The sequence below is a fragment of the Platichthys flesus genome, chromosome 19 (genome assembly GCF_949316205.1).
Source record: "Platichthys flesus chromosome 19, fPlaFle2.1, whole genome shotgun sequence".
Lineage (NCBI taxonomy): Eukaryota > Metazoa > Chordata > Actinopteri > Pleuronectiformes > Pleuronectidae > Platichthys > Platichthys flesus.
The window spans coordinates 20,933,767-20,946,840 of record NC_084963.1 but is presented as its reverse complement, the minus strand read 5'-3'; the positions used below and the strand labels follow the sequence as shown (position 1 = coordinate 20,946,840).

Genomic DNA, 13,074 nt, shown 5'->3' with positions numbered 1-13,074 from the left:
CCCTTTCGCTGCAATTACAGCTGCAAGTCTTTTGGGGTATGTCTCTACCAGCTTTGCACATCTAGAGATGGAAAGGTTTGTCTATTCTTCTTGGCAAAAAAGATGAAGCTCAGTCAGATTGGATGGAGACCGTCTGTGAACCGCAATCTTCAAGTCTTGCCATAGATTCTCTAGTGGATTGAGGTCTTGGCTTTGACTGGGCCATTTTAAGACATTAACATTCTTTAATCCAAACCATTCCTTTGTAGCTCTGGCTGTATGTTTAGGGTCATTGTCCTGCTGGAAGATGAACCTCCGCCCCAGTCTCAAGTTTTTTGCAGATCAGATTTTCTTCAAGGATTTCCCTGTATTTGGCTCCATCCATCTTTCCCTCTATTCTGACCAGTTTCCCTGTACCTGCTGAAGAGAAGCATCCCCACAGCATGATGCTACCACCACCATGTTTCACTGTTGGGATGGTGTGCTCAGGGTGATGGGCAGTGTTGGGTTTTCGCCACACATAGTGTTTTGCATTGAGGCCAAAAAGTTCAATATTGGTCTCATCTGACCAGAGCACCTGCTTCCCCATGTTTGCTGTGTCTCCCACATGGCTTCTGGCAAACTCCAAACGGGATTTTTTTATGGATCCCTTTCAACAATGGCTTTCTTCTTGCCACTCTTCCATAAAGGCCAGATTTGTGGAGTAGAGGACTAATAGTTGTCCTGTGGACAGATTCTCCCACCTCAGCTGTGGATCTCTGCAACTCCTCCAGAGTAACCATGGGCCTCCTGGTTGCTTCTCTGATTCATTTTCTCCTTGTCCGACTCTTCAGTTTGGGTGGACGGCCTCCTCTTGGTAGGTTTGCGGTTGTGCCATATTCTTTCCATTTTCTTATGATGGATTTTATGATGCTGAGAGAGATGTTCAAAGCTCTGGATATTTTTGCTTCATATTTCTCCACAACTTTATCCCTGACCTGTTTGGTGAGCTCCTTGGTCTTCATGATGCTGTTTGTTCAGTAATGATCTCCAACAAACTCTGAGTCCGTCACAGAACAGGTGTATTTATACTGAGATTAAATTGCAGACAGGTGGACCCTATTTACTTGTGTGACTTGCAAATGTGACTTGTGTATGCAATTGGTCGCACCAGATCTTTGTTAGGGGTTTCACAGTAAAGGGGGTGAATACATATGCACTCAACACTTTTCAGATTTTTATTTGTAAATAATTGTGAAATCCATGTAATATTTCCCCCCACTTCCAAATGATGCACTATTTTGTGTTGGTCCATTACATAAACTCACGATGAAATACATTTTAATCTGTGGTTATACCATGACAAAATGTAGAAAAGTCCAAAGGGGGTGAATACTTATGCAAGGCACTGTACACAGTTAAGCCTGCAGGATTGAGAAAGATGTTTGAACATGCTATTTCCTGAGTGCACTTCTTTTCACAGATTTTGAGGTCTTTTCTTTTCAAATCGTGTGTGTGTTTTTGATTTGAGTCTCTGTTTAGATTAGTTATTATTGTGCCCTTTTCTGTCCTCTGCTGGTGTGAAACTTTCATTTGTGTTTTTTCCCTCTCAGCGATGCCTTTGACTTCCAGTTTGGTGCTGTTATTCTGCGACTGAAAGAAGGTCTGGACGTTTCCCATATCCAAGGACAAGGTAGCAGACACTTCTCTACACTCACAACATTGTTTCGGAGAATTATTTTGCAATGTGATAGGACTACATGGGGTGTTTCCAGAATTCCTATTTAATGTCTCAAAACAAGGTAAATAATATAATTAAACTGATCAACAGCGCAGTAAACCTTGTTCGTTTCACATACAATAAACAAATATATATTTGATCAAATCGTGTTCATAAATTTCCCCCACCTTCACACTCTGAATCTGCTTTCATGCTTTAACTTTCCACGCGTTAAACCTACTTTTCTTGACTTATTTTCTTTACCTTTTCTTCACCTTTCTTCTCCATCTTTACTCTCGTTCCATTTCTTCCCAGATGACTTGTTGTCCTCCCAAGAGAAGTCTTCAGTGATGAAAGATGTCATTGTGTCCATAGACACAAGCAAAGACTCTGACGCTGATTCATCGAAGCAGTCCTCCAAGGCCACTAGCCTCCAGAACAGTCCAGCTATACAGAAAGGTTAGAAAGCCGGCTTCATTCATAATTCTTCTCACTTACTTGTATTATCATATTCCACCTTTATCCACCAATCACTATCTAGAAAAACTGTTTTGACACTCAAGTGTGAGTATTTACAAGTAGGGGGGGGGGTCTCACAAACACCATTCGAGGATATTACGTTGGTAAGCGGTTCATCCGGGAAATAAGTTTAACATTGTTTTCACAAAGCCTTAATCCATCAACAACCTCCCTATTCTGCCTCCACATTCACACACTGACACAGGAAGTTGCCTCAATGACCAATGACCCCAGTTCTCCCACTGGGCATAGTTTGTTAGTCCACAGATGTCTTGGGTCCTTTTGCCTGTGTGTGTGCGTGTCAAAGAGGGAATCGGACACAGAACGAGATCACAATCAAGTGCCACCCACACAACTCTGAGACAAGTAAACAGTTTCCACAATGTGGGAAGTGTAGAACCGAAAATTCCCATCGACGGCCTCATTCATTCTGGTGCCATGAAGTTCGTTGTTCAGATATATTGTTAAATATGGTAAAGCTTAAATACATCATACATGGTAAAAAAAGTGTTTGCCACCGTATACTCAGTTTATTCGCTTTAATGTTAAAGGGATAGTTCACCCAAAAATTAAAACTCACTCCCTATTTACTCACCACTATGCCGACTAGTTACTGATGCCATCTTGTGAGAACTCTCGATAGCTGCTGTTACTGCTGCAGTAACTAAGAGGAGGAAAACACCTGACATTTATACAAAAACCTGTAAATTACAGTGCAATCTTATTTGTTTTACGTTTGAAAAAGTGGTCGCCATTTAATTCCATTGTATTGGATTTTGCCGCATCACTGTTTACTCCTTTACTTTGTAGATTTAAGCACTTCCCCCACCCCTTCATCGGCTTAGTTGTGGGTAAAAAATGAGTGAATTTCATTTTTGGGGGAACTGCCTCTTTAAATGTGGTATAAAATGTGACGTATAAGAAAAGTAGAGTCTAATGAATACATATGTGTTTGTGTTATAAGTAGAAAGTCACAGAGTGTATATCTCTATTGTAGGATGAAATTAGTGTTGTGAAAATGAATAACATGCTGAGTTCAACATGTGAACCCTTGTGTAGAAGGTATTACCACCTACTGCCAGAATCCTACCATGACCTTCAGACTGACTTGGTTCATAACAGTGAAATACAAATTTTCTTGTGATATGTTAATGACTCACCACAGTAATATAGAAAAAGGCATATTTTTATGAATGTTTATTCATCTTATTTTGCATCTGATAGTTACTTTGTGTCCAACTGACAGGGTCACACACACTTAGAACGAGTTGGTGTTAATGGGATGAGATAAGAAGTGAAACAAAATGTACAAGAAGTAGAAAACTGAAGATGGCTGCCTTGATTTGGGTAATCCTCTTAGTCCCAGCCAGAGCTTACAGGCACAGGAAACAAGGGAAGAATGTTCGACCAGTGTTCCTCCTCTTGGTGGAGTTAAGGCTCAATAGGAAACCCCGCTCCTAACTCGATTGGTTGCGTTTTGAGAATTTGAAAAAAAAACTAAAACACAGATTTCTCGATATTATATACTCATGTGCTTTTACTTTATGCTGCTTACCAAATGGCCAGTGGAAGGCAGTGTAAAGTTGCTTTCAGACATGCACTGAACTCCAGTGATTCGCTGCACTTTCTCTGGAAAAGGTGCATGTCTGAATACTAATTTTCGAGTGAGCACTTCCAAATTATCTGCGGACTTTCTTCACTTATACCGCTTGTATTAAGTCAGCAAAAAGGCAGCAGAATCCAATGTGAGCGCACAGCAGGAATTCCCCTGCTGGAATCACAGCGCGCAGGTGAGGAGGTTTTTGACGCTTCTAACACGCAACAGACTCAAAATGGGTCCTGCTGGATCTGTTTGCACCACCACTTGCCTGAATAATATGGGGGATTTGTTGCTGTTGGAAACGCATCTCTGCAGCGCAGTGTTAATTTTGGCAGCTATTTTTGATTTAGTCTTAGTCTTAGTCTTTTGACGAAAATGCATTTTAGTTTTAGTCACATTTAGTCATTTTTATCCTTCTTAGTTTTAGTCTAGTTTTAGTCGACTAAAACAAATTACATTTTAGCCTAGTTTTAGTCACATTAAATAGCCAAATTAAACTCCTTTTCTATAAAAACATATAGCTGCAGCCTAATAGCTTAAAAATATATATTTAGTTTTAAATGTGAAAACAAAAAGTGAGAGCAGGTCAGACTGGAGGCGAACACAGAAACTGCAGCTCACTAGAAACCAACTGCAGCTTCTGCTCTGATCAAGAAGCTGAGGCGCTGATTTCTGATCAGCTGAGACCAGAGAAACTCTGTGTTTTCACTGTTTCCATAGTTAAGAAGCAGTCAGTCACTGAGAGGCTTCTTCACGTGTACTAGCTCTGATCTTGTGTCTCTGAGCGAGTGAGCGGGGTGGGGGGCGGAGCCTCGGGTATCTGGGAGCACACACAGACACACAGACTCACTCGCCCGCTCCTGATACCTCATGACGGCCTGATACGATGATGTTAAAAAAAATTATTGTGACTTAGTCAACCACCAACATTTTCGCTCTTCTCGTCTCGTCAACGAAAGTTAAAAATAGATTTAGTCATAGTTTTTATTTTCAAAGATCCGTTTGCGTTACGTCTTCATCATGGAAAAAGGGTCGTTAACGAATATATTTCGTCAGCGTTTTCGTCAACGAAATTAACACTACTGCAGAGAACCTCCCTCTGTGTTTTGCATGTGTGAAAGGCAAACTAGTGTTAAGTCCAAACCATATTCTCCGGACTTCATCTGCAGGTCATGTCTGAAAACGGCTTAATGTAACTATTAAGTACTTGCTGGGAGCTGCAAGTTTCACTGCTAAAGGCAGGCCTAATAAATTCACAGAAGCCAGGGGGAAAATTCCAAAACGCTGTTAAAACTGAAATTATATAAAAGCTTGGTTCTCCTCGACGACCATACTGTTTGCATGTCTCCTTCATTGTTGATGTTTTGTCCCTTTTTACGTTATTTTGTTTTAACTCATGATTAAGAATCCTTGGTTGGAAGCCACTGGCACATCAAAACAACATCTTACCTCAATTATGATTTTTTTTTTTCTCTCTCCTTTTGTCTCAAATTTCCCAGATGACGATGATGATGGCAAAGCTACAACCCAGCCGTTGTTGAAAAAAGGCAGGAAATCCACTTTATTGGGTTGCCTTAAATCTTTTCTTTCTGTCGTCGCTAGCTCTCTCTCTCTTTCCTCTCAGGTCATATTTTCCTTTCCTCGTGCACTGTCTTTCATCATCCTTTTTTTCACAGTATATTTTGAATTCCTCTTGTATTAACATACCTTCCTGCACCCTGCTGTCTCTGTCTTGTCTCTCTCTCAGTCTGTAACGTGTTTCCGGCCTACTGGCTACTTGGCTTTAGGGAATAACATTTAATCTTTTCCTCTCTTTTCTTTGCTCTACAGCTTGTTACTCAAGTCTCCTGTCTGTAAAAGTGCCTTTAACTCAATCCAAGTCTTGAGTATTTGTTGTGTGTCCCAACATTTCAATTTCCTCCAAACTTTCTTTGCTCTCTTACCTGCTGTTTCTTCTTTCTCTTAAGGTGACAGTTCGCCCATAGTTTTCTCTTTCAGGGTGAAAACGTCTGTTCTGTTTTCATGTCTACAGCCCAGTCCAGCTAACTCCTGAGCCCTTCACAGTCTCTCTCCCTTTCCTGTTTATTGCTCAATTGATGGTGTCTCTGCTGTGGTTCATCAGGCCCAAACAAAATAAATTGGCTAGGCTTTAAAAACATAGTACCTGCTGTAGTGGTGAGGTTTGAATGGTTATTTTTGTTTAGAAATGTTTGATATGTTTTAAGTGCTCATCACACTTAATTTGTATTGTTATACAAACATAAGCCAATGTTATCTGACAGCCAAACTAAACAGTTTACAGAGCTAAACCCAACATATATATCTGTCCACAAATTTACAAAAACTGTCCACTTTGAATATTTGGTTACTTCCCAGCTCAACTTATACTCTCAGGACACCAAACAGTCCCAATAAATTATTTTAGCAATAATTTTTGTCTTGCATCTGATTGAATGTTTCTCTGTTGGTTGTCGCTGTGGTTCATGTGTTATGTAACTATCCCTGTAGACAAGAGAAGTCCAACAATGCCGCTGAATGTGTCTGACCAGAGGCTGTTGGAGGCCAGCCAGCAGTTTCAGAAGAAACAAGGGAAGGGCACAGTGGACGTCTGGTGGCTGTTTGATGACGGAGGTGAGTCTGGGAGAATAGATGAAACACACATGCACACACTTGCATGTTTTAGAAATATTTGTAGAGCTGGAAAACAGGAATTAACTTTTTGTTATCCAAGTAAAATAATTGTATATGTGGTAATGTATTTTTAAACTATACTTCTTTTCTCAAGTCTGAAAACACCCAAAATAATTCAAGAAATTTGGCATTTATAATATATATATATATAATATATTCAGGTAAATGCAAATACTAACTTTCTTATTTTCACAAAGCATTCTTTTAGACATACAGGGGATTGTCCAAATTCTTAAAAGCATGAGGTGAACACAAACATACACGTATACAGAGCATTAAGTATAGTATGTAGCACAGAGTTTAGCAGACTTCTGTCAACACTGACACAAAGATTCCTGAATTAATACATGGGACTGTTGGTCTTCGATGAAAAGTTACATTTCATAGCTGATATGTTAACGGCTCATTCTCTATTGTCAATAAATATGTGATGAACAGCCGAGTCATGGTTGATGTATTCACCATATTGAAAAATGTGACACTTGATATGCAGTCATCATGTCATCCTCCTCACCTTTACCTGAAAAGAGGTGGAGTCTTTTTGATGCAAGCAAAACTGTTTTCACATTTGGCTCAGTCTTTTAGCTGACGTCTTGGATGATGGTTTAAATGTTGTTGGGCAGAGGTAATATATCTGACTAACGGACATTAAACACAACACCATTTTCTGAAGTGTCGGAATGGAAGTGTCTTAGTTGTTTAGCAGTGACTCAAACTGCTTGGTCAGGGGGCCTGTACATAGGGGGCTAACATCTGGGGCATCTCCTCTTCCTATCTTTACCATCTCCCCCAACAAGTCAGCCTTTTTAAAAACAGTACATGAGGGCAAAATCCTGTGTGCTCATGAAAAAAGTGTGTAAATAATCTGAAACGCTGATGTTTCGACCTAAAATCCAACTGAGACCCTTTGACACGGCCAGTGTTTAAACTGTATTGAGCAAATCTGACCTAATCTCCCTTCCAGGTCTGACCCTGCTCATCCCCTACCTGCTCACTAACAAGAAAAGGTGGAAGGACTGCAAGATCCGTGTCTTCATTGGAGGCAAGATCAACAGGATTGATCATGACCGCCGAGCGTGAGTATTGCACAAACTCCTAATCCACTAGGCCAAATTCAAATTTAACACAAATATATTCACCTTTTCCCACTGTAACCAAACACTCACATATCAACTGTTTGGTAGCAAAACCGGATGAAACCCTGTAGAACTGAAGCGTCTGTGGCTCAGGAGACGGAGTGGGTCGCCCACTACCCAAAGGGTCACCCCAGTCTTTCCCAATTCACATGTCGTTGGCAAATACTGAATCCCAAATTGCCCTTGACCGCTGTTCCGACAATTGGTGATTGATGTATCATAGAGCAAGGTGCTGCATATAGATGCACTGTATACATTTTTTGTTTGAATGGCAAAACTCTGCTGTGGAGAGCTTTAAGTCGCCATCAAGATTAGAAAAGAGCTACAACTGTCCTGGTGTTTGGATTATGTTTCTACTGCTATTATTCACTGCTTATTAATCACTGCTATTTGTAAAAATGTTGTACAGAGTAATAGAAGGAGTGACATTAGAACCAACATTACAGAGCCTTCTCATAAAGCAACCATCTGCTTTCCTTTCAGCACCTCGCTTCTATGTTCAGCTGCTAATGACATGACACTTTTGGCCTGATCTACTACAGACCCACACATGTAAAAATGTTTGTAAACTTGATTTCAACTGCCAAAAAACATGAAAGCTGATATACTGAGGATTGCGTGCAGAATATCACGCACTGTCCATTTAGTATGTTTGCCTTAATGAATAGGAGGAGTAAATGAAAATACTTAAATTTCGCACACGCAATGTGTTTTACAAAGCCTGAAAATAATTGCGGTGGTTTTGACTGCATCTACATTTAATACGTTTGAAAGCTAGGTGCTAATCAGCACAGCATTGCACACATATGGCTGCAGTTATTGTGGTTAGGAGGAGAGGGTATGGAAGAAGTCTGAGAGAACTGTTTTTTTTATTCAGAAAGTGAACTGCACCTGCTGCTCAATATTGGTCAGAGACATCTCTTCCCCGGGCCCACAACCTGTTATATTGGCTTTTTACACCTCCAATTCCATTGTATTAAATTTGCAATCTGTTATAATGCACATGCAATCTATCACTTTTCATTTGGGATCTTTGTAGATCATGCTCAAAGTGCTATATTTTTTGCTTTATATATCCCAACAAGGACAAACATAACAATGTTCAAAAGACACAAATTACAGGACGGTCCCACTTCGCTGTTTGCCGTTGGTGAACATTCGTAGTTAGTATGTGTCATTGTTACAAAGAGCATGGCAACTATCAATAAATCTTTATATGTTGAAGTCAAAGACAAGTCAGTGTGTTTGTTGCGAGTCACAGTGATGAAAATAAGACCAATCTCACCATCATCTTGATTGACGTTAAGACTCAGTGGAGCTTCGCTGATTTCCATGATATTAGCTTATAGCTATGAAGTTGAAATCTCATTCGGAAGGAGAATTAGTTTCTTTTGTTCCTGTCTGCTGTGGAGCTGCGAGAACCAAAGTTAGACTGTTCTGAGGTGTCAGTATGTTTCTGTGAATCAGGGATCAACTGTGTTTGTCGAAAAGAAATGAGTAATTCAGTTTCTTTCCAAGAGATATGGTAGTATGCCACAGCGTCCCTCTGGTTCTAGGTTTTAGGCCAAGCTGCGCTAACCATGCTCTGCACATGACATGGTTATCCAAACTTTCCCTCTCTGTTTCACAAAATTTTGAAAGTTTTTGGAGAGTAAAACATTTGAAATATTATCTTTAAACCTTCATGACAGTTTTTAGCACAAAGTCACCCCCCTCTCTCTCTCTCGCCCCTCTCTTTTCTCTATCTGTCTCTCATTGTCCCCTGCAGCTGCCTCCTACTTCCTTTTGTTGGATAAAATTAGAATAAGCAAGGTGCCAGAAGCCTAGCTTATTATCTCTGTGTTTGAGCACACATCTCTGTCTGCAATTTCCCTCAGGCTGTGGGATAATAAAAAGGCTACACATCCGGGACAAAAATTATCACTAGAAGTTTCCACAGTAGAATTTAGTCCTGTGTTGACATCGTGCAAGACTGAAATGTGGTTCTGAGAACATGACACTATTACAAAATCAATATAGCATAAACTCCTGGTTTAAAGTTCACCATATGTGATGGATAATGATTTCAAGCACTTGGCCTCTTTGTAGTTGAAGATAAAGGAAATGACTCTCATACTGAGAATGCCTCCCCTACCTGCCCCCTCCCACAATCTTCAAACAGAGATATTCAAAGCCACTTCCCCTGGCCTTCAGGATGACTCGGTGCATAGTTCCTCCGATTAAAATGTCTACATATGGTCTCCAGTTTTTATCCAAAAGCTCTTTGTTTTTGCTTCTTGCAGGATGGCCACTCTGCTGAGCAAGTTCAGGATAGACTTCTCGGATATCACTGTGCTGGGTGACGTAAACACCAAGCCCAAGAAGGAGCAGTAAGTTTCCTTCAATAAACTTCAAAGTTAAAATATTTTCTGCCACACAGTTTTAGCCATCATTATTGATGGCTAAAACTATATTAAACAAGAACATGTGTTTACAGCTGTTATTCCATCAGTATACGTTGTGTCATAATCATCCCTGTTGAAAGCAAACTATTATTACTTTTCATTCAAAACCCCGTTAATTTGAATTAAACTTTGCTATGCTACGTCAATGACGAGGTCACTTCCTGCTTGTTTTTCACATTTTAGAAGGCTTCTGACATGAAATGAAACTGCCCACACTGCTAACTATAAGCTAGAAGCAGCCCACCTGCTATCGTAAAGATAACACTGTATAGAAACCATGGTCTTAAATAACAGATTCTGTCTGAAAAGAATAGAACAATCTTTCACCTTACAACCTGACACTCAAATGAGGTCAGATTACATTTGAGTTATTGTTATATGTTTAGGTTCATATGACTTTAGACATGACTTCATGACTTAAAATGTATTTTGAATTGTATTCTACATAACCAGCTACATAAAAACTACTATTTGGGTTTTACCTTTGTAAAGGTGTCCATTATTGTTATAAGTGATAACAACATCACAGAGGCATCACCAAAAATAAATCAGGAACAGGACAATCAAACATTACAGTCAGCTCATGCCTCCACTGTGACCACTTAATATCAACCTGCATAATTATGTAAATGCTGCTATCTTCACTTGACAGATGTTTTGTATAAATATGATCATTATAATAGATAGAAGCTATGTCAAAAACCACAAAAATAGGATTCATGTATTACAAACCTGTCTACTTCTGTATCTCAGTCTGTAAGGGTCCCAAGATATTTTGTGTGATATCGATGGTATTTGGATTTGATTGGTCATCAAGACTAGAAAAGCGCTTTATAATACAAAACATTTACCATTTACAATGTTGTCTGGTCTATATAATGGAATTAACCACTAGATTAATGGGCAGTCAATGGAAAACCACGAAATGAAAGTGCAGTTTACTGACTAGTTTCATTACCTAATTGTATTTGTAAATACAGAGGTTGGTTGGTATGTTCTGGAGGTAAGTGGAGGGAAGGAAGAAAGACTTAATGTGTTTGGGTAATTAAAGAATGGATGGAAAGTCATTCTAGAAGAGGAAATTTGTTCTCCCACTTGCTCCAATTAACTATCAAACGGTTGTTGTACAGCGTGTTGGCCTTTGAGGAGATGATCGAGCCATATCGCCTGAAGGAAGACGACATGGAGCAGGAGGCAGCAGAGCGGCTAAAGGACAGTGAACCTTGGAGGATCACGGACAACGAGCTTGAGCTATATCGTGCTAAGGTCAGCACGCTACCCCTCACTATACCTCTCCATGTCATTCTGTATATCTTTAACACGTTGTCAGTACTGAATAGGGCCATCAACCAATATTGTAATTTCAATGTTCTGAATTGGATTAGATCGGCCCCACAAGTTCTCACTTGGGCTTTTGCCGCTGCACTGAAAGCACAGCGTGTTGGACAGAGGTCACTCGTCACTGATGGTAAATTAAAGCAGTAAATTAAAGCAGACATTAGCCAAAAAATCACCAACAATCATGTGGTAATGATGGCATGAAGTTCACAACCCAACAAGAGTTGGGCTGAGGGAGAGTCCTCAAGATAAACTTGAATGGAAGGTATGGAAGCTACAGCCATTTTTGAGTTTAGACTGCTCTTATGTTGAATGTGATATATCTTCCAAAACCTTTGCAGCATAAGCTAATGTCAGGGGAGTGAATACTGCACTACTGCCCAATTAAACTGCTCCTATAAATAGTGTGAGTGGAAACAGTTCCATGCAGGGTAACAGTGTAGCACTGTGAGCTGTTCTGTGGCTCAGACTCTGCAGCATTTTGTGATAGTGATCTTGTAAGTTGAAACCTGAATGTTTGAACCTGTGTTTGTTTCCTCTGCTCTTCAGACTAATCGTCAGATCCGACTCAACGAGCTACTGAAAGAGCACTCGAGCACAGCTGCCCTCATTGTCATGTAAGTGTGTGTGTGTGTGTGTGTGTGTGTGTGTGTGTGTGTGTGTGTGTGTGTGTGTGTGTGTGTGTGTGTGTGTGTGTGTGTGTGTGTGTGTGTGTGTGTGTGTGTGTGTGTGTGTGTGTGTGTGTGTGTGTGTGTGTGTGTGTGTGTGTGTGTGTGTGTGTGTGTGTGTGTGTGTGTGTGTGTGTGTGTGTGTGTGTATTATATTAAGATGGTATGATCTTGTAAAGCAGCTTCATGGATTAATTTAATCTTCGATGATTCGTTGGTTACGTCAATGCGCATGTTTTTCGCGCTGTGCAGCTTAACTAAACGTTGTTTTACCGGAGGTGCTGATGGAAGTAGCTCAGGAGTGAGCCATCTTGCTCCCTTCCTATCTCTGAAAGTCGCGCATGTGCAATAGCGAAAACAGCCTCGTCCGTTCCATCGCCTACCAGAAAGTCAAAAGTATGGGACATTCAACATTAACATAGCCCGAAAAAAGACTACCTGCAATATTTGTAAGGCGAACCTCATCTCCCTGGAAGCAGGACAAAGGCATTTGAACAGGAGGCACTTTTGACGTCGTAATGTAAACGATGCAGACTCGCCTCGGTAAAATAGCCTGTTATCTAGCTTGCTTTATAAACATATATACCTGAGTGCAGGATTCTAGAATTCATTACAAAAATATGGCTATAATGACTTTAAAAGCTTAATGTTATCCTATTGCCTGACAAACGTCTTTTTTAATACCAATTATGCAGTCCAAAGAAGACTGTAGGTATGTTTGTTGATGTTTTTATTGCTGATACTTTCCCTGTCCTTTTATTAACAGAAAAAATGGATACTTGATTTTTAATTTATTTTAGTATCAGCACTGGGCCTGTTCTTGGTTCACTGGAAAAAGTTAAACTTGAATTTAAATAAAACAAATTATATTAGCACTTTGCCTGTCCTTGATTTTAAATGGACAAAAACTAGATTTTTCTTAGTTTTTGTATCAATAGTACCCTAATATGCAGCAAAGTTTATTAAGACATTTTTGAATGAAGTATCGATCTTTATTTTC

The 13,074-nt window shown here is 39.9% G+C and overlaps 1 protein-coding gene across 1 annotated transcript in view; it reads left to right on the top strand.

The window, feature by feature from the left end:
* Nucleotides 1-13,074, top strand: part of slc12a2 (solute carrier family 12 member 2) — a 50,601-nt gene that overhangs the window by 31,585 nt on the left and 5,942 nt on the right. Inside the window, exons 19-26 of the mRNA XM_062412327.1 lie at nt 1,572-1,651; nt 1,994-2,137; nt 5,297-5,344; nt 6,306-6,428; nt 7,453-7,564; nt 9,907-9,993; nt 11,199-11,334; nt 11,956-12,023. Coding sequence (XP_062268311.1) covers nt 1,572-1,651; nt 1,994-2,137; nt 5,297-5,344; nt 6,306-6,428; nt 7,453-7,564; nt 9,907-9,993; nt 11,199-11,334; nt 11,956-12,023 — 798 coding nt within the window. The remainder of the gene's footprint in view (nt 1-1,571; nt 1,652-1,993; nt 2,138-5,296; nt 5,345-6,305; nt 6,429-7,452; nt 7,565-9,906; nt 9,994-11,198; nt 11,335-11,955; nt 12,024-13,074) is intronic.